Source organism: Quercus suber, unplaced genomic scaffold, assembly GCF_002906115.3.
Source record: "Quercus suber isolate HL8 unplaced genomic scaffold, Cork oak 2.0 scaffold_478, whole genome shotgun sequence".
Classification (NCBI taxonomy): Eukaryota; Viridiplantae; Streptophyta; class Magnoliopsida; order Fagales; family Fagaceae; genus Quercus; species Quercus suber.
In genome coordinates, this window is record NW_027069929.1 from 210,900 (window position 1) to 236,951 (window position 26,052).

General features: G+C 34.3%; 2 protein-coding genes and 1 pseudogene across 2 annotated transcripts; all 3 read right to left on the reverse strand.

Moving 5' to 3' along the window:
• Positions 1–12,567: 12,567 nt before the first annotated feature.
• On the reverse strand, positions 12,568–13,280 carry LOC112011013 (germin-like protein subfamily 1 member 7; annotated as a pseudogene).
• Positions 13,281–13,565: 285 nt separating this feature from the next.
• LOC112011018 (germin-like protein subfamily 1 member 7) lies at positions 13,566–14,506 on the reverse strand. Its single transcript, XM_024043394.2, is given in 2 exon segments — positions 13,566–14,098; positions 14,380–14,506. Coding segments are annotated over 2 exon segments (660 nt in total).
• An 8,244-nt stretch (positions 14,507–22,750) lies between these two features.
• On the reverse strand, positions 22,751–23,866 carry LOC112011014 (germin-like protein subfamily 1 member 7). The gene is made up of 2 exons (XM_024043389.2): positions 23,674–23,866; positions 22,751–23,399 (listed from the first exon to the last, which is right to left on the reverse strand). Exons 1-2 carry the CDS (start codon positions 23,798–23,800, stop codon positions 22,864–22,866), a joined length of 663 nt encoding a protein of 220 aa, XP_023899157.2. The 5' UTR covers positions 23,801–23,866; the 3' UTR covers positions 22,751–22,863.
• Positions 23,867–26,052: the final 2,186 nt, after the last annotated feature.

Here is a 26,052-nt window from a genome sequence, read left to right on the forward strand (position 1 = left end):
AGTTATAACTAATTTTCTAATAAACCCTGCTTCTAGCATTTCAGATAACCATAAAGGATCACGAATTACTGGATCTTCTGTCTCTGTATTGATAAGTAATCCCGGGTAGGGATCATATCTGTCTCCTGTTCTTTCATAAACTCTGTCTACATCTCCAAAACTCTCATACCATGTAGCTTTATGAGATAACCATATTTCACCTGTCATGTCTTCTGTTCTGAAAAATGCTGTAGAAACAAATACCTTAAAAAGATACATCCACCTGTCATAAGAACTAGTTAAAGCTATATGGGTTAATATTTTCTGTTGGATTTCAGGAAGTAAATTTCTGATGGCAAGCCTCGTTTTTTGCTGAATCTTAGGGTGGAGCTTTGAAAAGCTTGTTCCCATAAGATAGCTTTTTAGAGACTGTGATTCTGTCTTTGTGGAGCTTGAATCTCCACCCTCCTTACCAGGGAGTTGACAACCGAGAGCTTCAATAAATGCCCCAGTGTTAACAAGATGTAATTCCAAAGCCTGAAGGGTCTTTTGGAATAAGTCTTTCTGTTTAAGGGTAAAGGCTGCTTGTAAATTATCAAGAAGTAGTTTAGTGTGAAGAGGGAGGTTTGTAAATTCTCCGTCCTGAAACATGAGATCAGTGCGGAGCACTTTTTGCAGAGTTACACTATTTTCACCACATGAATACATTGCTTCTGCTTGCAACGTATCCTGAAGGGATATTGTCTCTAACGAGACACCTTCCTGCCCATCTATAATCCTTACTAAAGGTTTTCGAAAATGTTTGGGCACTGCTAGTGCCTTGCCCTTTCCTTTCCTATCTGCTTGAGAAGTTCTGTTACTCATATTAGCCTGCAAATGGGATTGGGGAAAAGGATTACGTCTTGACTGCAAATGGGGTTGAGGAAAAGGATTATGTCTTGAAATATTATTTTGAGAATGAACATTTTCATGCAAAGTCTCTTTCAAACATATTTTTAAGATCTTTTCACCGGTGGCTTTCTGTAAAATTTCTTTAAAGCATTTTATAAGAAAATCATTTTTAAATTTCAAAGTATGTATAGTAAAACAAACTTTTCTCTGTACACTTTTGTGCCCTTGCTGAGTAGTAATAATATTAGAGCAAGCGTAATGGAATTTGACAAAGTGAGTGGACTCCAAAATATTTTCAAAGTCTGTCATGATTTTATTCATGCTATCCATGTAGGTATATGTCTCATTTTGTGGGCGTATATGAAATACAGTTTCTCCATAAAGTCTTTTATCAATAACTGAAGTAGTTTGGTGAAAATCTGTTAGAAATTTATAAATTATGTCTGTCAGTATTCTCATTATCTGATACCTCAGTAATATTTAAATTCTAGACCTTTACCCCCCCCAGAATCTTCCTCCAGTTATACACCTTCCACCTATAAACACTACTAGAACCCCAGTAAAGACTGAACCCGCCTATTATCCAACTGAAACCACACAACCAACTCCCAACGTCCATCAAGCCCTTTATGAGCCCCAACCTCAACCTGATTCTCCTACCCACACAGATATATTAGGATTCACAGATGACAGACAAATTAATGTTTTAGCCAAGGAATTTGTTTTAGATAAAGAACTATTAAAATATGGCTACTTAAAACCTGAAAATAATGACAGAAAAACCCAATTTTTTAAAGAATATAATGAACAAGAAAGAAATAATTTAAAAGCCAAATATTATGAAATGGTGACAGACTTACAGACACATTTTAGTTTCTTTGACTTTTTGGACTATCATAACAAAAAGATAAGTGTAATAGAAAAAAAATTGTCTTGGATGAAGACAGAAAATCATGAGAAAGTATATCAAACTTTTCCACCATTTGAATAAATTATATTAAATCAGAACAGTGGAGTCCAAGTGTTGGCCACTCCTATTAAAAGACCTAGTCTAAGTGATGACAATAAGAACCTAGATAGCATAATTCAACAGAATAATTATACTAATACCTATCTAAAATCAATTGGTCTAAAGCTACAAGATATAGAAGACAAAATAACACCCCCTTCTACTTCCATAAAGAAAGAAAATGCATCCAATACCCCTTTATTTATCCCTCATGAAATACCTCCTCACCTTAGAGTACCTTTGAAGAGGCCCAAGACAGAAAAAACTGATAATTTACTTAATGAAATAAATAAAAAGTTAGATTTAATGAAACTAGAATCATTAAGGGACATGGAGCCATTAAAAAAATAAGAATATTATAACATTAGGACGAACTGACTCTTCAGAGGATGAAGAATCAAAAGATAATAAATTGACAGATTTGATAGACTCATCAGATGTAGAAAATCTAGAATCACAATTTACAGACAAATTACAGATTAATAAATTAACTTTAGCATCTTCATTGCAAGATCGCAAAAAAGGAAGAATTGAAGAATTGTATCCTAAAAAGAATTGGTATCCTAAACCTACTCCCTCTGATCTACAATTTGAAGAAAGATATACTTATGTTAATTCATCTTACTCACCAGACTTAATTTATGAATGGAATATAGATGGAATGTCAGAATATGAAATAATAAACCTTTTACATGAAATGACCTTGTTAACTAATGTTTATAAAAATCATGGAAGACAGGACCACCAGATAAGTCATTTAATTGTCACTGGTTTTACTGGCCAATTGAAAGGCTGGTGGGATCATTATTTAAATAATGATGATAGAAATGAAATATTATCAGCAGTTAAAAGAGAAACAGATGGAAGTGTGTTAGGTTCTAAATGTTTAGAACAATTGGCAAATCGTGAACACAAACTTGTCTAGATATAGATCTTAGAGTCTATAGGTTTTATTAGACAATGCTCAAGGTGATTCAAGTCAAGATTCAAGAACATACAAGTTGCAGAAAGAAGACTTCATATTCTGCCTGGTTCGATCGATCGAAGAACAGGCTCAATCGATCGAAAATCGTATCTGCAGAATTTTAAGTTAGCCCAAACAGCAGCTTAAGCCCATTAAGGATTAGGGTTTCAGATCTATTTCTCCCACTATATAAAGGAAACCCTAAGCCACGTTTTTGAGAGCTTTTAGAGAGAGAGAAGTGAGTGCTTCTTTTGTATCTAGGGTTTTGTACCCAAACCTCTCTAAGTCTTTGTTGCTCATATTGCTGTTTATGTGAATCTCTTGTGAGATCATTGAGGGGCTTTCCTTCACATATACTTAGGGTTTCCAAGATTCAAGATTATGTCAAGAACTTGGTAATCATTCAATTGCTACCATTGAAGCTTAAAGAATATCAAGCGGGGGTGCTTGTACATGATTGAAGAGTCCAAGAAAGAAGGAGTCTGTGGATTCGGAGCTTGCACGTGGTCGTGTCAGTAAGTTCTACTGGTGGGTAGCATTAGGAAGTCAAGCGGGGAGCTTGTAGTCCTTTTGTATGAACTTCGATTCTTTCATAGTAGATTCAGGTTTGCCTTGAGGATCGATGGGTCAAATCCTCCCCAGGTTTTTACAGTGTGGTTTCCTGGGTGATCATATCTTGTGTTATTTATTATTTTGCTGCTTTATATGTGTGATATGATTGTTTGATTGTTTTAACCTAGAACTGTTTAATTTGACTAAGTAACAACTTGGCTAATTAACTAGGCTACGCAATCTGGTTGGTTTAAAGGGTCTAAAACCGTTCAAGTGGTATCAGAGCTGGTAGCTCTTCTGTTGTAGATCTTTTGATCTCTGAGCTGATCCTTGACCCTTGTTGTAATGGATAATTTGAAGTGTCTTTCTGATCATGTTTCTGCTTATGCTTCTGCTGATTTTATTGATGCCTGTGATGTTTTGAATAAAAAGGACACTATTGTTTCTGTTGAGTTTTTTGATGCTTTTGAAACTCTTCGTAAGGAATTATCTAAATCTTTGAAAATTGCTAAGAAATTTAAAGAAGAGTTAAAATTGGCTAATCTTGAAAAAGAGGATTTGATTATGAGATTAGATGAGTCTAATAAAAAGAATGAATTTTTGAGAAATCAAATTTCCTCTCAAGATGAGAAGATGAAAAGCTTGGAGCAAGAGTTAGTTGAATCTAAAACTAAAATTGAAAATTTGACTAGTACCAAGCCTGTTGTTGATAACAGAAGTGTTTCTGTTACTCTTAAGCCTAAAACTGAGAAAGTTTATATCCCTCCTTTTAAGAGGAATAATAAAGAAAATGCTTATTTTATTAGGTTAGACAAAGGTAAAAGTTCTGATGTTAACGCTGAAGTTTCTAAACCTATGTCTAAACCTGCTGCTAGTGTGCAAAAGAAATCTGTTTTTGTGCCTACCTGTCACTTTTGTGGTGTTGTTGGTCATATTAGACCAAACTGTTCTTTGTTGAGGCAAAAACCAAAATCTGAGACTAGATTTGCTGTTAGGTATACTGATGTTCCTAAATTTGTTCCTGTTTGTCACTCTTGTGGTGTCTCTGGTCACATTCGTCCTAATTGTCATAAATTAAAATTTAAGCATTCTATGTTTCAATCTAGGATATGTGATGATATTTCTCCTGCCATAAGTCCATATAAATTGTTTCATATTCTTTTGAAAAATTTGAGCTTGTTGGCTTGTGAAAGGAATTTGCAGGATTTCAGTCTCTCTCAGAAATTTGGTATAATCCCTCAAATACACTCTGCTTCACATGGATTTTCACCTACAAAGCCAAAGACTTGTGCTAGATAGGTAATAAAAGATTCTCCAAGGTGAGTGTTGCTAACCTGTCCCTGATTTAATTCTTTCAATTATTTGTGGACATGTTTTGTTTTTGTTTTTGGTTGTGTTGTTTTTTTTAGGTTGTGTTTTTTTTTTCTTTTTATAAAAAAAAATCCAAAAACATTGAGAAATTTCAAAAAGACAAAAATATTTTATTTTGTGTCTTGTTTTATTGTTCGTGAGGATTACATGGGTTATGATATCTCTCACTTGATTTAAATCATGCTTGACATTGTGGAGAAACTTGAATAGTTTGTGCTAAGCTATTTTTGATTTTGTGTGAGTACGTACTAGTTTGTACATGTACTCATGGGTTAATTAAGAAATTGATATTTCTTGTTTGTGTACCCTTTATAGCTTAGTAAACATTGTCATGCATTGCATTTGCATTGTTCATTTAGCATAATGTGTGCTTTCTGTTTTTGGTCATAAAATTTTTTAAACCAAAAAGATTTTTGTGTTTTGTATTTCATATCATGGATTTGAAATCAAGGTTGGCTACCTTATCTTTACATAACAAGTTTATGTACCTTGTTTAGCTCGGATGAGCTTAATTATTGCACTTTACTAGTTTTGAAATTTTGTAGTGCATGTTGTATGGGAAAGATGTTTATGGTGTTTATCACTTTGTCTTAATCTTGAAGTCACATGTTATTTGACTGTCGGACTTGATCCTTTTGAGAAAGGCATAAATAACCATCTCACCACTATTCACTAGCCAATCATGAACACGTTAGTGCATATCATAAGATTCTGTGCTCGAGAAAGTGTAGCACATGCACAAAAAGAACATAAAGTGTAGCCTCAATTAAATTAAAACTGGTGTGTACTATTAGGCTTGATGCCAATTCACTTAATTCAAACCGGTGTGTACTATTAGGCTGAATGCCATTTCATACAAATAAGAGGCAAAAATGCAAGAAACTTACATGATTGCAAGCTTTTGTTCTAGGAGATGTGAGAGTTATAGAATGTAACTCTTTTGGTGATAGTCTCTTTTAAATTCTATGTGATGAATTTTGTAGACTTTGTGATTGATTACTATTCATATATCACCTCACATGTATCTCAAACTTTTGCTAGTAGCACACACTACACAAGTTACTCTTTGCTAAACTTGGTACATTATATTGTGTGTGATTTTGTTGTGGCCATCCAAGATTAAAAGTTCCTTGATTTTAATGCAAAATGTATTTCAAGTTTGAAAATTTTGAAAATATCTTGAGATTTGTGCAGAACATATTTGTTGCTTAAGAAAATTTCAATGGGAGAATGATTGAAACTTGTTTTTGAGAAAATTGGGTTTAAAATTTGGGTTTTTGAAAAAGCATTCCATCTCATACTCATGCATTTTGCTTTCGTTATTTAATGCTTTGAGGAGTTGTTTTCAAAATTAGGTTTGTGTTTTTCAAAACTGTGATTTTTCTCAAAAATTTTGTGAGCCTCTGCCCAGTTCGATCGATCCATTCTGATTTTCGATCGATTGAAAAAGTGTTTTAATTTGTTTAAAAATGACTGTTTCATTTGATCGATCGAAAGTCGCGAATCAGGTTTTTAAAAAGGGTTTGTTCTTGATTCGAATTGGGGCTTTTGTGAAATTGAGTTGAATTTGATGAAATTGGCTTGTTGTTTGGATGTAATTAAGCATTATACTTTGTGAGCTGTGTTTGTAATGCTCAATTCATCAATTTGTTTAAAAATTTCATCGAGTGGTTTTCAATGTTTGGGTTTTTGATATGAAATTCCTTGCTCAAGCCAATTTTGTCAATTTAATCTCAATTGAACTTAATTGCTCACTGCATTAGTACATGCATCATGGCATTGTATTTGTTCATGCATCATATAGATTTTTATTCTATATTATTTTTGTGCTAATTTGCAGTCCGTCCTTGGATTGTGTTTAAGATTCACATGCATTGCATTGATTTTTGTATCCATCTTGCAGTTTTGCAGTCATATCTCTCATTGTTTTCACACATCGCATGCATACACTTTGCTACATTGGGTACTCAACTTGATCAAAAAATTGATTGATTAATTTTTGAGCTATGTACTTTCTAGTATATGCCTTTTTTATGTGTGAACTATAAAAAATATTTTTCTTAAGAGATATGATGGATAATCAATGTGCAAATATTTTCTCTACTCATGCAACTGTTTATGGGTCACATAGTGCCATGTTTGCATTTTATTGAAAGAGAGAATATTTTTTCTTCATGTGTATCCTCACCTTAGTTTTTAATTTTGGTTTGTGTGTTTTTAACTTTGGTCCTGCTGGTGCGGATGTACCTGATCCTGTTGGTGATGCTACTGCTGCTGCTGATTTTTCCCCACCTCCTTTATTTTTCCCCAAAACTGTTTTTCCCAAAACTTGTTTTGTTTTTCCTATTCTTGAATAGGGGGAGCAAAGTTTTTTTTAACCTGTGTTGTTCATAGGGGGAGCTGTCTCTATTTTCTATAGAGTTGAATTGTTTTGTGTCCCCTTCTTTCTCTATTTTCTCGTATCCTTTGCTGCGTATGTTGACCGTCTACTCTTTGTATAAGTTGTCTTTGTCAATACGTGACAAAAAGGGGGAGAAATAATTAATATGTGGGAATATGTGTGGAAAATACAAGAATGTTATGTTTAGGGGGAGTTAACATTATTTTTGATGTATCTAACTTAGGAGGAGAGTTAGTTTGCATATTTGTTGATTTACTGGTTTTCTGTCACACATGCGTTTATGCGTTTGTTGAGTGTTTCAGGAAATATACAGGTTGATTCAATTGAGCTGTTGTCTACACTTGCAACTGATGGATAGTAGTTAGGTTGAATTTGTTGTAATGAGCATTTTATTGTATTGGGTGGTTCTTGTATTTGAGCATTTCATTCTGTATGGAAGTTTTGTCACGAATTGCCAAAGGGGGAGATTGTTAGGTTCTAAATGTTTAGAACAATTGGCGAATTGTGAACACAAACTTGTCTAGATATAGATCTTAGAGTCTATAGGTTTTATTAGACAATGCTCAAGGTGATTCAAGTCAAGATTCAAGAACATACAAGCTGTAGGAAGAAGACTTCATATTCTGCCTGGTTCGATCGATCGAAGAACAGGCTTGATCGATCGAAAATCGTATCTGCAAAATTTTAAGTTGGCCCAAACAGCAGCTTAAGCCCATTAAGGATTAGGGTTTCAGATCTAGTTCTCCCACTATATAAAGGAAACCCTAAGCCACGTTTTTGAGAGCTTTTAGAGAGAGAGAAGTGAGTGCTTCTTTTGTATCTAGGGTTTTGTACCCAAACCTCTCTAAGTCTTTGTTGCTCATATTGTTGTTTATGTGAATCTCTTGTGAGATCATTGAGGAGCTTTCCTTCACATATACTTAGGGCTTCCAAGATTCAAGATTATGTCAAGAACTTGGTAATCATTCAGTTGCTACAATTGAAGCTTAAAGAATATCAAGCGGGGGTGCTTGTACATGATTGAAGAGTCCAAGAAAGAAGGAGTCCGTGGATTCGGAGCTTACACGTGGTCGTGTCAGTAAGTTCTACTGGTGGGTAGCATTAGGAAGTCAAGCGGGGAGCTTGTAGTCCTTTTGTATGAACTTCGATTCTTTCATAGTGGATTCAGGTTTGCCTTGAGGATCGGTGGGTCAAATCCTCCCCAGGTTTTTACCGTGTGGTTTCTTGGGTGATCATATCTTGTGTTATTTATTATTCCGCTGCTTTATATGTTTGATATGATTGTTTGATTGTTTTAACCTAGAATTGTTTAATTTGACTAAGTAACAACTTGGCTACTTAACTAGGCTACGCAATCTGGTTGGTTTAAGGGGTCTAAAACCGTTCAAAGTGTTATAATGACAGATAGACAGCCTTCACAAGATGCAGTTAATACTTTAATTTTTAATATAACTAAACATTTTGTTAGAGATCCTAACCAATAAAAAGAAAGAGCTTCAGATGTTTTAATTAATTTAAGATGTCCACAACTTTCAGACTTTAGATGGTATAAAGATGTTTTTATTTCAAAAGTTTTAAGTAGGAATGACTGTCAACAATCCTATTGGAAAGAAAAGTTTATTCTTGGCCTACCTTATTTCTTCGCTCAAAAAGTTAGACTTGACATAGCTAATAATGAAGGAACTATCCTAGATTGACATATGGAGATATAATATCTTCAATTAATAAAACAGGTTTATGGTTATGTAATGATTTAAGGCTAAAAAATCAAATAGAAAGAGAGAGAAGGTATGCTAAAAAAGAGTTAGGAACCTTTTGTGAGCAATATGGCTTTGAACCATTGATTGCTCCATCTAGGAAAAGAACAAAAGAAAAGAGAGATACGGATAGATACAAGAATAATAATAGAAGATATCATAAAGGTAGAACTAAAGAAAAGAAAGAAGAGTCCAAAAGAAAGAAAAGTGACAAATATACAGATATTATTTGCTTTAAATGTGGAAAAAAAGGACACACTAGTAGATACTGTGACTTTCAAAGAAAAATAAATAAACTTGACTTATCGGGAAAAATAAAAGGGAAATTAATGAGTATATTATTTTTATTTATATTAGTTTTGCCTTTTGAAAGGGGCAGTTGACTGAACAATAGATATAATTGATGGAAGTTTCAAATAAAAAAAGGTTCTCACTTGTAAAAAAAAATTAAATATATAAATATTTATCTATATATTTTAATTAAAAAATATTTTTTTTAATTTTTTTATTAGTCAATAAAATGCATTAAAAATGCCTCATGTACAATCTGCTCACTATCACACTCCACAGTAACAGTGTACACTGCACAAAGCTTGGTAGAATAATAGCTTGATAATACTCAACTGTTGAGTATATAATATTTTATAATCTAAAAAAGTTGAGAAAAATGTCATAACTACTATGCAAGTGCAAGAGATCTCTGTGTATAGCTATTGGCTAGCCCCCACCCACACAACTACATTGCCTACAAATTCACTAACCCAGTAACCCACCCACACGGGCCACACCCAATGTATACCCACTCAAATTAATATATATATATAATATATATATATAAAAAAAAATTACGTTCGAAAATGAAATAAATAATATTTTGGTGAATGCAAGCTTTTACTTTATGAACAGTGGCGATTTCAGGAAATTTTTTTAGGGTATTCCTCAACAAGCATAAATTACACAATCTAATAAAAAGAAAATTTTATATATTGACAACAACAACAATAAAAAAATACGCAAATACATAAAATTTACAATTGCTTTCTACGAGTTTTCATATTTTGAAATCGTTGGATAATAGTCTCATTATCAATGCTACAAGCTACATCTTTTTCAATATACACAACCAAGCAATCATTCATCCATTGATCTCCCATTCGATTGCGCAATTCATTCTTTATTTATTTCATTGCTGAAAAACTTCTTTCCACTGTTGCAGTAGCAACTGGAAGGGTCAAAGCTAGCTTCACAAGCAAATAGACTAATGGATAAGTCTCGTGTTTCCTTGTGCTCACTAACTTTTTAGAAAGTTCACTAACTCGTTGAAGCTTTAAAAAGAAGTCATTGCCGCACATATCAAAAATGTAATTCTGAAATTGAGAGTCAAGTGCCAAAATATCTGTCCCAAGAAAATCAGAGGGATAGAACTTAGCTAGACATATCAACTTTTCCTTATTGAAAGCCACAAATGAATTACTTGGATTCAAGCAAGCTATACAAAGTAACAAATCGGTATTCGCTTTAGAAAAGCGGTTGTTAAGTTCTTGAAGTTGCATATCTATGACTATGTAGAATAGCTCAACACAATAATGATGTAAATTTGAATTTTTTTGGGTGTTGCATCGCAGCCTCCCACTAGCTACAAATATCGCTTCCATGTCCAAGATAGGAATATCATGTGAGGTACAAAATAAAGATACTTCAGCCAATAAAGATGCCCATCCATCGTCTCTCATCACTTGCAACCGTTGCTTAGACACTTTAACAAGATCCATAGCATTTACTGTATCTTAATTTTTTTTTTTTTGTAATGCTATTGACAACTCATTTGTGATCCCTAAAATATTTTTCATCAAGTGTAGAGCAAAAACAAATTCAAAAGAGAGAATTGACCTCATAATAGATCGAGCTTCAACTTTTTGGTCGGAGAGGCCATCCTCTTCAATAATCTCTAACACATCACCAACAGCAGAGCACATCAAAATCAAGTTGAGAATAGTCCCATAATATGATCCCAAACGTGTATCACCAGGACATTTAAGTTTTGTCTCTTAATTCAAACCTTGCCCACTTCTACATACACCATTCTCTAAATCTTCTTTAATTTTGGCAAATTGTGTATCTCGAAGAGCATCTTGTCTCTTACAAGAACCTCCAACAACAGTTACTAAATTACTAACCACATAAAAAAATTCAGCAATGTATGTGATTTTTAGCGACAGCAACAAGTGTCAATTGAAGTTGATGAGCAAAACAATGGACATAAAAATGTTGACGTGTTCTCTTTCAAAATTAAAGTTATGAGACCATTGATATCACCTTGCATATTACTAGCCCCATCATAACCTTGCCCACGTAGTTTCGATAAACTCAAATTATGTTCACCAAGTAAACATTCAATAGAATGTTTGAGTGACAAAGCGGTAGCACTTGCTACATGTACAATACCAAGGAATCGCTCTATCATAATTCCTTCTTTGTTCACATAACGAAGAACGAGGGCCATTTGTTCTTTCACTGAGATATCACGTGACTCATCAACTAATATTGAAAAGAACCCATTGTCAAGGTCCTTGATGATGGCTTTGGATGTTTCACGTGCAATTGCATTCACAATATCTTTTTGAATTTCAGGGTGGGTAAGCTTGCAATTTTTCGGAGCTTTTTGCAACACTTCATTGATAGATTCATTGTGATCCCCCGAAAATTGTACAAGCTCAAGGAAATTTCCTTTATCGCTTGTACAACCAATGCCATCACAGCAACTTTTCAGCCTATGTAGAGGTGCTCAAAGTTGCTGGCGGTGGCTGTTGGTGATGAACTCGTTAGCTGTGATCAGAGGCAATCTTGTAGCCTTGCATGTTGCGGGCTAGTTGATGACATCGCTAAGAAGGTTGTGAGATTTCAAAATTTTGGGTTGTGGATTTTGGTTTATCATGGCTTGGTCAAGATCAAGTTTGACTGAAAAGAACAGTTTAGAAAGAGGAAAGAGCAAAAGCAAGATTTTAACATGACAACTTTACTATCAAACTCACGATTAGTTTGTTTTTTCTTCAAGCACATGAACCTACAAAGGTTTGGGCTTCTTGGACCGTGTATTTTTCACAATATTTGAGAAATTCTTATTTCACATTGTCCAGTACAATATAAATTTACATTGTAGAGATACAAAAAGTGGCAAATGTTGTACACATTTGCAAAAAGTATACAATATTTACAAATTTTTGTAAATGTGTACAATATTAACCACTTTTTATGTGTTTACAATGTAAGTTTACATTGTAAGTACAATATAAACATATAAAGGTCCACAATATTTAACCCCTTAAGTATTATGTTTTTCTCCCTTGTATAATTCTTTCCATGTTACCTCGGTATGAAAACATAGTGTTGTAGAAGCCCGATACTCTTACTATTGCAACACCCAAAAATGTTGCTTCAATGGAATGTTTAACATAGAATAGGTGCTAGTTAATTGCTCTGCCTTCCTATGACACAATGACTCGCGTAGAAAAAAAAAATCATAACAAATTATTTTATTTGATAATAATTATTTCTATGGCATTAAATCAAGGGAAACAATGTAAACTTTATTCAACTTGGTTTATAATTTCTATTACAAATATTTTTCCAAATTGTGGTTGACTTAGAATTGCTTTTGAAGATAATCAACTAAATTCTTGTCCAACTGGAAGGCCTTGGCAAGAACATCAAGATTGATTGGAGGATTAGATCCAAAGACCGCGTTTACTATTGTGATCAACCTAGGATTTTGACTGTTGAGACCAACAAAGGCAATAGCATTGGTTTGCCCTATGTTGAATTGGAAGTGAATGAGACCAATTGGGAATACAAAGACATCTCCCTTGTTTAGAACTTTGGTGAAGAGTTTGTTTGGGTTTGATGTGACAAATCCAACCAAGAGAGCTCCCTCCATAACTACCAAAAGCTCAATGCCACAAGGGTAAGTGTGAGGAGAATTTAGGCCATATGGTGCAAAGTCAAAACGAGCCAAAGATATACCTAGAGTGTTGACACTTGGTAATTAATCGATGTTCACAAGATTGACATGTGATCATAGTTTACTTGCAATTGTATTTCAAGGAATATCAAGTTTGGGAAAGAAAAAATCGTTGGCTATGATAGTTGCTGGGTCCTTGCAAAATTTTCTATTCACAAATACTACGCAAAGAAAAGTTTGTTATTGTCACAAATAAGACAATTTTATAACAATGGACAATAGCATGTCATGTAGGGAAAAAACATATAATGTAGATAGTATAAGATATAACTGTCGAATTTCACAAATAAAAAGTATTACTTCTTTCCCTAATTACCTGTAGGGCTGTTTTTCAACATAGATAAGTGCTACTGAGCCCTCAATTTGGCCATATTGTAAGACTGAAATAAAAATTCTATCTTTAATACAATTTTTGTCAGTTTAGTAACGCACTAATTGCTCTGCATTTGCTTGGACACCATGGCACATAAAAAATCATAAGGCAATTCTATTTGATAATAATTATTTTTATGGAATTACATATAAAGAATCAAGGAAAACTTTATTCAAACTCTGCTTTGTAATGGTTCATCATTCCTATTACATTATTCCTATTAAATTTATTTTTCCAAATTGTGGTTTGATTAGAATTGTTTTTGGAGATAATCAACTACATTTTTGTCAAATTGGAATGCTTTGATGAGAACATTAGGATTGATGGGAGGATTAGATCCAAAGACCGTGTTTGCAATGGTGATCACCCCGGGATTTTGGCTATTGAGACCAGCAAAAGCAACAACATTGGTCTGCCCTATGTTGAATTGGAAGTGAATGAGACCAATTGGGAATGCAAAGACGTCTCCCTTGTTTAGAACTTTGGTGAAGAGTTTGTTTGGGTTGGATGTGACAAATCCAACTAAGAGAGTACCCTCTTCAACTACTAAAATCTTAGAGGCACAAGGGTGAGTGTGTGGAGGATCCAAGCCATATGGTGCAAAGTCAAGACGAGCTAAAGATATGCCTAGAGTGTTCAAACCTGGTAGCATATCGACGTTCACAAGAGTGACATTGAATCCGACTTTATTTCCAGTGTTTGCAGGAGTATTGAGTCCGGAGAAGAAAAAATCATTAGCTGTGACAGCTGCTGGATCCTTACAAAATTTTCCATTCACAAATACTACAAAAAGAAAAGTTTCTCATGGTTAGAAAATAATAATAATAATAATAATAATAATAATAATAATAATAAGAAACTTCTATAACAATGGACAATAACAAGTCAACTAAAAAAATATATATATATCTGATGTAGATGATGATACAACCATATGGCATGTTTTTATTAATTTTTTTTTAATTGAAGGCATAATTTCATTAATGTGTACAACTTCTAATGATTTCAAATGAACATGATGAAAATTACTACTACTACTAATAATAATGAGAGTATGTACATACCAGCAGAATTGGTGTTGTTGATTGCGACACAAAAGTCTTATAGAGGGCTAGGGTCATAGGCAGACACAAGGGAAGATGCCAAAGCCAAAAGGGTCACAGTTATAAGGTAAATAACACCTTTAATCATGTTTGAGGTTTTGTTATCTCTATCTTCTGAGTATTTGAAAGTTCAAATAGCGTTAAAAACACTATGAATGTTTAGACCCCCAAATAACAAATTACCAATTCAAGTTTTATATCAAACAATGTATGTGCGAAAAATGATAACAAGCTTATAACAGAATTGATAAACAATCTAAATCATAAGTAATCACAATCACAACATTAATTAAATGGTAAAGATAAAGGGAAGAGAGATGCAAACACAAGGACGACACACGATGTGTTATCGAAGAGGAAACCGAAGCCCTCAACGTAAAACGTCTCTGCTGTCCTCCAAGCAGTCAATAATCCACTAGAAAATATAGTTGTCATACATGAATAGCAATAGATCCTCCAAGCCTAATCTACCTAGGTACCTAAGTCTTCCAAGCTTTTTGCTCCAACGAGATTGCACCGAACATTTTTCTTCTCTAGCTTACTAGATTCTGCTATAAACCATAGCATCAACCAATAATCATTGATCCCTTCCAAACTACTTCCCTTAGCACCAAAAGACCTTCTCACAGACGTGGGTGTGGTGAGAAAAGGATTTGGTCAAGAACCTCTCAAGGATGTATCAATGGAGAGGAAGAGAGTAGAGAAATTTGAAGAGTCTCTTAGGTGAAGATTGTGGATGAGGCAATCTTGTTTTTCTCTAGGGTTTCTCTCTCAAAATTCTCTCTAGAAGCTCTCTACATTTCGTGGGAATGAGGGGTATTTATACTAGGATGAGAATGGAATGCGAAGAGTTAGTTTTTCCCAAACATGGTGTTCTGGCAACTTAACCTCGCGACTAGGTTGAGTCACGAGTTCAAGTCGCAAGCTAACGGCTTGACCAGCCTGGGACTTTTGTCCTATAGTACAACAGTTGACATGACTCTTCAGCTTCTGGCATACTTGGCACATGTGCAACATCTGGCGACTTGCAAGCCGCGAGCCACCCGCGAGATCCAGTCGCCAGTCCCTGCTTCTTTGCACAATCTTGAGCATTTCTTCACACTCTCTCACTCACTACCCTTACATGAATCTCACCTAAATGCAGGGTTTCTAAGTGCTGAAATACAAGCAAATTGACACGGAATAAAGCCAACAAGATGATTGATTAAATTCAACCTTACAGTATTCTTTGCTTGGATGAGGGATGAGAATTTAGCATATGTGGAAATGTCTATTTATAGAGAGGAGTCAGCGAACCGGTCCATGTTTTTCACAAAAAAAGAAGCATATAAATTATTTGAATTATATCATTTTTTTAGTTTATGGGGTGAACCATTCTTGCTTGGTAGTTCTTAACCCTTTTTCAATTTTTAATTTTTGAAGCGAACCATTCTTTAACCATGTCTGCACGTATTTAAAAACCAATGAAACCTGACCACTTCATCGCTATTGTATAGTTTTCATACTATTTTTTGGCCAACCCAATAATGCGCCTTACATATGTCGATGGTATATTTAAAATGAAATGACTGAAGCTTCTATGTATGTTGTCTGTGTCCTCATTGCAATGCGTGGCGTAAACTCTTTAAGTCGAATGTTTTAAACTTATTATCTTATTTTCTTATCTTGCATCATTTTATTGACTTTATCTTGATTGGTGGGTACTAAATACTTCTTAATGGTTTAGTTAGATTTTTAATGTTTTTATATTGTTGACGTTTACCTTTTTTGTTCTCTCTTTATGTTGACCCTATATTTTTGGTGCATTTCGTTTAAAATCGAAGATTTTTAACAGAATATTACAGACGAATTCTCATTGCTTATATCGTGCAAAATAATTTTTTGAAAGAGATAGAAAGTGATATTTGTTAGACAAGAACAACATTCCAGGATTAATCTATGATCTAGATGTAAAGTAAACAAACTGAGACCGACAAATGCAACAGCATTGGTTTGCTCCTTCATACTCTCTCACTCACTACCCTTACATGAATCCCACCTAAATACAGGGTTTCTAAGTGCTGAAATACAAGCAAATTGGCACGGAATAAAGCCAACAAGATGATTGATTAAATTCAACCTTACAGTATTCTTTGCTTGGATGAGGGATGAGAATTTAGCATATGTGGAAATGTCTATTTATAGAGAGGAGTCAGCGAACCGGTCCATGTTTTTCACAAAAAAAGAAGCATATAAATTATTTGAATTATATCATTTTTTTAGTTTATGGGGTGAACCATTCTTGCTTGGTAGTTCTTAAACCTTTTTCAATTTTTAATTTATGAAGCGAACCATTCTTTAACCATGTCTGCACGTATTTAAAAACCAATGAAACCTGACCACTTCATCGCTATTGTATAGTTTTCATACTGTTTTTTGGCCAACCCAATAATGCGCCTTACATATGTCGATGGTATATTTAAAATGAAATGACTGAAGCTTCTATGCATGTTGTCTGTGTCCTCATTGCAATGCGTGGCGTAAACTCTTTAAGTCGAATGTTTTAAACTTATTATCTTATTTTCTTATCTTGCATCATTTTATTGACTTTATCTTGATTGATGGGTACTAAATACTTCTTAATGGTTTAGTTAGATTTTTAATGTTTTTATATTGTTGACGTTTACCTTTTTTGTTCTCTCTTTATGTTGACCCTATATTTTGGTGCATTTCGTTTAAAATCGAAGATTTTTAACAGAATATTACAGACGAATTCTCATTGCTTATATCGTGCAAAATAATTTTTTGAAAGAGATAGAAAGTGATATTTGTTAGACAAGAACAACATTCCAGGATTAATCTATGATCTAGATGTAAAGTAAACAAGAAGTACTGAATGACACAACCATGTTTGATGTTACGTGTTAGTGAATTCCCAAAGAATATATTCCAATTTCTTTTACCGACAAATTAAAATATCAGAACAACCTTATTATGACCGCGGATTTCCGAACATTTATCTTTCTGTGAAAGTATCAGCCATTTTCAACTTCTGTGGCAAACACCGCAAGGAAGAGCTGGCATTTAAGAATTGGGATCAACGTTAAATGGTTAGATTCGGAAATAGTATCAAATATTCAAAAATTATCAAGTAATTTTGTATGTCAAAAAACAAATGCAGATCTTTCTTACAATAAATTAAATTAATAACGTACTTAATGCACAAAGCTCTCACTTTTATGGTGTTTAAGAGAAGTGTTTGGTAGATAGTATTTTTTGAGTCCAACATTGTTCTAAGGAGTCAGATCATTTTTTTTTTTTTTTTATAAACAATTTTAAGCCACCATTGATATGCTAAAAAAGTGGGCTTAGTGAGGACTAAGGTTTTATCTATATCACATTCATTTGTGCCATCCCATAGCATCTCACGCATGTGAGGTCCATGTGGTGATTAAAGAGATTATCTATGTGTAATTTTAATCACGTGACTTTTTTTAATGAGAATAAATTGGGCTTGGAGCTGGCGTAAAACCAATGTTTTACGCCAGCCAATGAGACCACGCCACGTCATTATTTCAATAAAAGCCAAAAACACCTTACCGCACACAATAACAGCACTTCTTAAATCCCAAATCACAAACGCTGATCAGACCAAAATGAAAAATCTCCTTTGCAGCTCTGCATCCTTGTCCAGTGAGTCTCTTGCGTTGGAGTGGGAAAGGCAAGGCATGGGCTCGACTCAATGCTTACAGCCTTGCCTTTTGGATGTGGTGTGGGCAACTTATGATCTGTTACAAACTCAGTTCGCTCGAGTATTAGAAATGGTACAATTTTTTTTTTTTTTTTTTACCTTGAGATCGTGAAACCATGCTCACGGCAGCTCTGGACACTGGTTTTAAAAGAACTGAAGAAGTGAATAAACAAGAAGGAAAGTACTTCAAAAAGAAAAGACACATTGGCAGATTTGATTTTTACATGATTGGATTTTTTTTTTTTTAATTTGCAAAGAAATACTCGTTTTATTGAAATAATGACATGGCGTGTTTTCATTGGCTGGCGTAAAACACTGGTTTTATGCTAGCTCCGGACACAATTTTTTCTCTTTTTTAATTAGTCATATGACATATTTAAATAATACACATAAATAATCCAATAAATTGCAACCTAATGGGTTGAACTAAGGTCTAGTTGCTGTTGCGGCAAAATATAGGATAGGAGTGTCCACAGGTCGGGTTGGGTGCGCAATTGGAGGACAATATTTTTAACCAACCTGCCAATAGCCTATCGGGAAAATTCTAATCCTCTACCAACCTATCAATCTATAAATTCAAAAAGTCAGTTAAAAATCTTAATGGTTTCAACTTGACAAGTTGAGTAGGTTGGATGGGTTGGCAAATTTAGTTGACTAAATGAAATTATTTCAATAAAATTGGATATTTCTTTGCTCACTCAAATAAAATTCTTCAAAAAAAATGAAACACTACAAATTAATTTATTAAAAATAATAACAAATACTACCTTGTTTTTTTTTATGAGAATGACTTAAAATAAAAAGAAACATGACAAAGTATATCTTTATATACGGGCAGGTAGGCGGGTCATGGGTATTTTTTGCACAGGCCTAATATAGGATCGGGTGTCAACTATCAACATATGATGCCATATGGTTTTTCGTTTTTTTCTTTTGTTTCTAAACAATTTGCTTGTATGAGACTTGACTTATCGATGTAGTCTTCGTTCACTTATGTGTAATATGTGTGGCACTTTGTTTAACAACCCTTGTGTTTTGCAACCTCTATGATTCACATCAACTTGTTTACTAGCTGATCAATAACTATATATACAAAGGCACAGGGTTCAATTCTTGCAAGGAGAATGTCATGAGTGGCCTAGGGATGGCAATTTTGCCCCGCTCTGCTTTGACCCGCCCCTCCCCGCTTCGCCTCGTGCGGGTTTTCCCCGCCCCGCAAAGGTGATGGGGTGGGGATGGGGCGAGATTTTAGACCCGCACCCTGGGGCGAGGCGGGGATGGGTTTACACTTTTTAGACCTACCCCGCCCCATCCCCACCCCGCCCTACATTAATAAGGGTTAAAATGTAATTTTTTTCATACCCTAAAACCCTACTATTTAAACAAAAATATCATCAGCTTATTTTATTCTACCTAACGTGGCTTTCTACCTCTTTTTTCTTTCTAGCAAAATTGGAAATAGGGTACCAATTTTAATGTTTTCTTTTGTCTTTATTAGAAACAAATTTATATACTATTGAATTATTGATTTCATTCATGATTCATATGTCTCTCTCAACTTAATTTTCATCATCAACATAAAAAAAAAAAATTTTTAATGCGGTACAGGTCTGGGCCTGAGTCTGAAACTCTAAATATTTGTGTCTATGTCATTGTGTGTGTGTGGGCATTTGGCGGTTGTAACTTATAAGGTACAGTTTTGAGACTTTATCCCATTCTTTATGAAATAGTCACAAAATGGGAGGACCTGAGTGTGCTAGATTTTAAACATACGTAGGGAAAATTAATAGGAAATAAAGTTTTACGGGATGGGGCGGATCTTCGAGGGGCCTTAAGGGGCAAGGATGGGGCAAGAAATTTTCCCTGTCATACGGGGCGGGGCGAGGATAGGGCAAGGAAAATCCATGAGGGGCAGGGGCGAAAACCCCATCCTTCGGCCCCGCCCTGCCCCGGCCCATTGCCATCCCTTCATGAGTGACACGTATTTGGGTATTCAAATATTTAGCTTCTACTTCAAATGCAGCACAAGCTCTAGTGTTCTCAACTTGCTTTGTTTTGCTAGCACGTACAGCCAATGAAGCAGAATAGTTGTGCGGTGTAGGTGTATGGCACATTATCGGTTGCTGAGGTGAACATGTCAGCCAATGTCGAAGTTGTTGGCGGTGCCTGTAGTGATGAACACGTTGGCTGTGATCACAAGCAATCTTGTAGGTTGCAGGCTAGTTGATGGCAACTGCTTAGAAGGTTGTGAGATTGCAAAAATTTGGTTTGTGGATTTCGTGTATCGCGGCTGGTCAGCAAATTTCACTCAATATCAGGGTTTGTTTGTTTGTTTGTTTGTTTTTTTTTTTTTCAAAATAACACTGATTTTCAAATAATTTCATTAGTTAGCACATTTTAAACCATTTAGGAAACTAACATCTTGAGTGTAATAAACTCGATTTTAGAATGCTAAATTGAGTCCATCAGATTCGTTTTCCATCAAATTGAAATCGAAGCCGTTCAGACTCAATTTCGGTACTACAACAAAAATGAAAACAACAAAGAGAATCAATGAAAGAGAAACACAACAACCAATGAGAAAAGAGAAACAATCAAACAATTTTCTTCTCAAACAATCAAACACAACCCATTTCCAAAAACTCTTCTTCTCCAACAATCAAACACAACAACCAAAGAGAAACAACGAAATCAACAAACCCAAGATCCACCTGGGGTTTTGCTTGGATCGGATCGCACAAGTTTTGCTAGAGTTGTTGGGATCGGATCAGATCGGATCAGAGTTGCTAGAGTTAATTCGATCAGATAATTGGTTCTCTCTCACTTTGTCTTGTTCCATATCTCTCATTCCCCACTGAAGCTCACCTGGGTTTTGCTAGAGTTGAGTTTTGCTTGAACAACGAAATCGTGTGTAATAGGCTTGAGCTCTATGTTGAAATCGACTTCATCGTGCTTGATTTAGAACACTGAAATCAAGTTTATTGCACTCGAGATGTTAGTTTCCTAAATAGTTTTGAAAACGTATTAACTAACAAAATTGTTTGAAAATTAGTATTATTTTGAAAAAAAAAAATCATTAATATCAACTAAAAGTTGTTGAGTGCTTGAAGGAAAGGAAAGAGAAAAAAGGAAAGAAAGCGCAAAAGTAGGATTTTAACTTGATTCATCTGTCCATAGCAGAAACTCTTTTGTTAGGGTTTTAGACCCCAGTTGACTTAGACTCAATCAAATTTCTAATCAATCAATTAAAGTGATTAAACATGCAATTACATCTGACTTAAAACAAACATCACACAATCACACAATCAGAAATCCCAAGAATACCAAGAATGATGACCTAGGAAAACTATTGAAACTGTAGTTTCAAAGTAAAAAACCTAGGGAGAATTTAACCTAAACAATCCTCAAGGCAACATTTCACTAATAGAATGGAGATTTATACAATAGACTTAATCCTAAATCTACTGCTATGCCACGTAGTACTGACTCACATGACCACACACAGCTCCGAATCCACTGACTCTTCTATTGTGAAACTGTTGCACATAAACACTCATGTTTGTGACTTTGAGACTCCACTAAAAGGTTAAGATCATCAACTGTGGTTGATTTGATTGCAGCAACTTTACTTTATAGCCAGATTTGTTGTTTGCACAAGGTTTCTAGTCATAGCTTCAAAAGGGTTTGGAAAAACTCCAATTCTCTGCACTACCCTTCTCTTGAATATGTAAAAATGTGCTATAGGATTTGTATTTAAATATCCTTAAGATCCATTAAAACCCTAGATCCAATGGCTGAGAAAGAAAGTGAGAATTAAGATCTACACGAATCTCAATCGGTCGAGATGTGCATCTTGATCGGTCAAGATAAGTGAGACTGTATCTGCACTTATCTTTTCCTACTTTCTTAAGTCTTCAATTGTGCAGAACTTCATTTGTCTTGTATCTGAATATTTCTAGAGTAAACACTTAGACAAAAACTAAGTTCTAAAGATTACAATTTGTTCATCATTGCCAACCTAAAAATATGGACTTTACATCCTTACTATTGGACTCTTGTGTTTGCAATGAAAAAAAGTAGGGTTTATATACTAGAGAACTACTCTAAGTTAGCCCTAAACTAACTCATAAATTTGTTTGTTTGTTCTACAAGCACATAGACCATATATCTTTAACAATATTTAAACCCTTAAGTATTATGTTTTTCTTCCTCTTATAATTTTTCCATGCAACAACGGTATCAATACATAGTGTTGTAGAAGCTCAATACATTTGCTATTTCAACACCCAAAAAATGTTGCTTCAATCTTACATGCAGAAATGTTTGACATAGAATAGATGCTACTAAGCCCTAATTAAATTTGACCTCCCATTTGCATAAATGAAAACAAATTCTCTGTCTATTTTAAATACAATTTAGATCTTCTTATATTTAATAGTTAGGTGCTAGTAATTTCAAACATTGTGGATCCAAGGTGTAATCAAGATTTATTCGTGAACTGATGCTTTGCTTTTCCTATTACAAAATGACTTGCTTTGCATTTCCTATTACACAATGACTTGCACTGAAAAAAAAAAAAATAATAATAACAAATTATTTAATTTGATAATAATTATTTCAATGGAATTACATCAAGGGAAACAATGTAAACTTTATTCAAACTATATAGTGGTTCATCATTCCTATTACAAATATTTTTCCAAATTGTAGTTAACTTAAAATTGTTTCTGAAGATAATCAACTACATTCTTGTCCAACTGGAAGGCCTTGGCAAGATCATCAGGATTGATTGGAGGATTAGATCCAAAGACCGCATTTGCTATGGTGATCAACCCAGGATTTTGACTGCTAAGACCAGCAAAGGCAACAGCATTGGTCTGCCCTATGTTGAATTGGAAGTGAATGAGACCAATTGGGAAGACAAAGACATCTCCCTTGTTTAGAACTTTGGTGAAGAGTTTGTTTGGGTTGGATGTGACAAATCCAACCAAGAGAGTACCCTCCATGACTACCAAAAGCTCAGTGCCGCGAGGGTGAGTGTGAGGAGGATTTAGGCCATATGGGGCGAAGTCAAGACGAGCCAAAGATATGCCTAGAGTGTTGAGACCAGGTAATTTATCGACATTCACAAGATTGACACTTGATCCAAGTTTACTTGCAGCTGTGTTTCCAGGAATATTGAGTCCAGGAAAGAAAAAATCATTGGCTGTGACAGTTGCTGGGTCCTTGCAAAATTTTCCATTCACAAATACTGCACAGAGAAAAGTTTGTTATTGTCACAAATAAGAAAGTTCTGTAACAATGGACAATAGCATGTCCTGTAGGCAAAAAAAGAAATCTAATGTAGATGATATAACGTAGGTGATGATAATAATTTCATTAATGTGTTGAACTTCATGAAAATGATCTTGAAAGAACGTAGGTGATTATGACACTACACCGTTCTGCTAATAATGAGCGGGCATGTAGATTTGCAGCTCGTCCCAAAAAAAAGAAAATAAATAAAGGAGGGAGCATGTACATACCAGCAGAATCGGTGTTGTTAATTGCGACACAAAAGTCTTGCAAAGGACTAGGGTCATAAGCTGACACAAGGGTGGTTGCCAAAGCCAAAATGGCCACAGTAAAATGGTAAGGAACACCTTTCATCATATTTGAGGTTATGCTATCTCTATCTTGTGGTATAACTAGTACTCTGCGTATTCTTGCTTGGGTGAGGGATGGGAACAAAGCATATGGGGATATGTCTACTTATAGAGAGGAGTCAGTGAACATGTCATATTTTTTCACAAACGGTGCATATAAGACTTGGTAATACTTCAACCGCTCTTAATTTCTTATTTTAATGCCTGTCAAAAAAAAAAAAAATCGTATTTAATGGCTGAACCATTCTTTAACCACTACTACTCTGTACACATTTGAAAAGCAATCAAATTTGACCACTTCAATGCCATTGTGCAGCTTTGGTGTTGCTTTGGCTGAACCACAAATTAAAATAATTGAAGAACCCAAGCATATATCTTGACTCTGTGCTCATTAGAGAATGTTTAATTGTCAACAGTGTGACCCATATAATTAAGTATGCTTTTGTTGAACTATAAGACCTCATCTTATTTGGTGGGTACTAATTACTAAATATGTTTTAGTTGTTTTTTAGATTTAGGCTCTGTTTGGATTGGCGTTTGCGTCCAAGGAGTCTGCGTTTTTTACTTCTTCTTTTTTTTTTTTCACCAGCGCCTCTTGCACTGCTCATGGGACATGAACAGTGCATTAAGGCAAATGAATAATATTTTTTTTGTGTGAACAGTAACCAGAATTTTTTTTTTTTTTACATAACATGGAACTGCGACTAGTTTCGATTTATAATATTCAACCAAAAACTTGAAATGTATCCATTTTAAATGACGTCATATTATGTATCCCTTTAATTGAACCATGAAATTGGTCCAGTTAGGGTCACATTTTACGTAACTGGCATGTCTTTTGACAAAACGCATTTTACTTGTATTTAGATATTTGTTCTAGTGTGTTCAAGAACATCATGAACATGATTATGTACTTTTACAAGTGGTAACAAGTGATATTATTGAAGATATAAAAAATACTCAAGAAACAATACAAGAAAAGATGGAACAGAAGATCTCAACACCTAGCTCTATACCTTCAATCTATTAAGATTAAATGATCCTTGATACATCTTGATCTATCGAGATTCCTGAATTTAAAAAATTCTAGATCTATTTTCGGTCCCATGATGACTAGGCTTTTCTCGGGTTTTCGGCTCTAGGTTTCTAGGGGATATAAAAGCAATATTTTATAGCCTTTTTCAGAGACACAAAGACTCATATTGAGATACATGCTTTACAAGAGCTGCTGCGAATTTTTGGGCATGTTAGGTTTATATACCAAGCTGCTTCCAGATCAATAAGTTTGGATATTGAAGAACTCTACATCAAACAACAACAATCAGGTTGTTGTTTTGTTAGTCACGTACTAGGATCCACGCAAAGGAAAGTCTCTACAAGAACAAGTCTAGTTGGGTTTGGAGCTAATACTGGTATAGGTCAGTAGGTTCAACTATAGGTTGGTATTTTGGATAGACTAGTGGGGTAAGATTCATTATACTTGTAAGTTGTAATTGCTCGTTTTTTTATTAGCGGATTTTTCGAGAGTGGTAACCTAAAATTCACTCGATGAGGTTTTTTCTGCAAAGATTTTCCTCATCATGATCAAATCTATTTTCCACTACATCCAATTTAGTTTGGTTGATTTGATTGAACCTCCACATTATTTGCATGAAATTTAAATAATTAATCAATGGGTGGATTTTTTATGTGGATGATCAATACATTGTGAACTTGCTCATATGTGGATGATCAATACATTCTCCAAAAAATTTAGAATAAATGAATTGTAAAAAAAAAAAAAAGTATTTCACAATAATTTTAAAAAAACATAAACAATTTACATTTTATACCTAATAATATCTTTATACAATTTTTTAAAGAGTTAACAAAATATAAAAAAAAAGGACTATCAATAGTATTTAAATTATATATATAAGAATTAGTTTATGCATCTTATTGTATATCTTTAAGTGTATCCATGCACATGCATGGGATTACAAGCTAGTCTATATCAGTGTTATGAATACCGTTTCAGAACTCGTTTCAGTTTGTCCAGTGGAATGAAATATTTCAGTATCGACCTATTTCGGCGTACCGTTTCAAGGTGTTTCGAATTCTTTCAAAATTAATAATATATATATATATATATTCTTATACAACATAAATATCAATTCAAATAAATAAATATCAAATAATACAAAGTATTTAGCCATCACATAAAAAAAATTATAACAAATCATTATTCATAACAAGGTCTATAAGAGCATCCGTATCAGA

Excerpts from the sequence above, each read along its gene's own strand:
- LOC112011014 (XM_024043389.2), bottom strand. The coding sequence starts at position 23,800 with ATGATGAAAGGTGTTCCTTACCATTTTACTGTGGCCATTTTGGCTTTG. Across the intron at positions 23,400-23,673 it reads TAACAACACCGATTCTGCTG|TATTTGTGAATGGAAAATTT; the intron begins GTATGTACATGC and ends TTCTCTGTGCAG.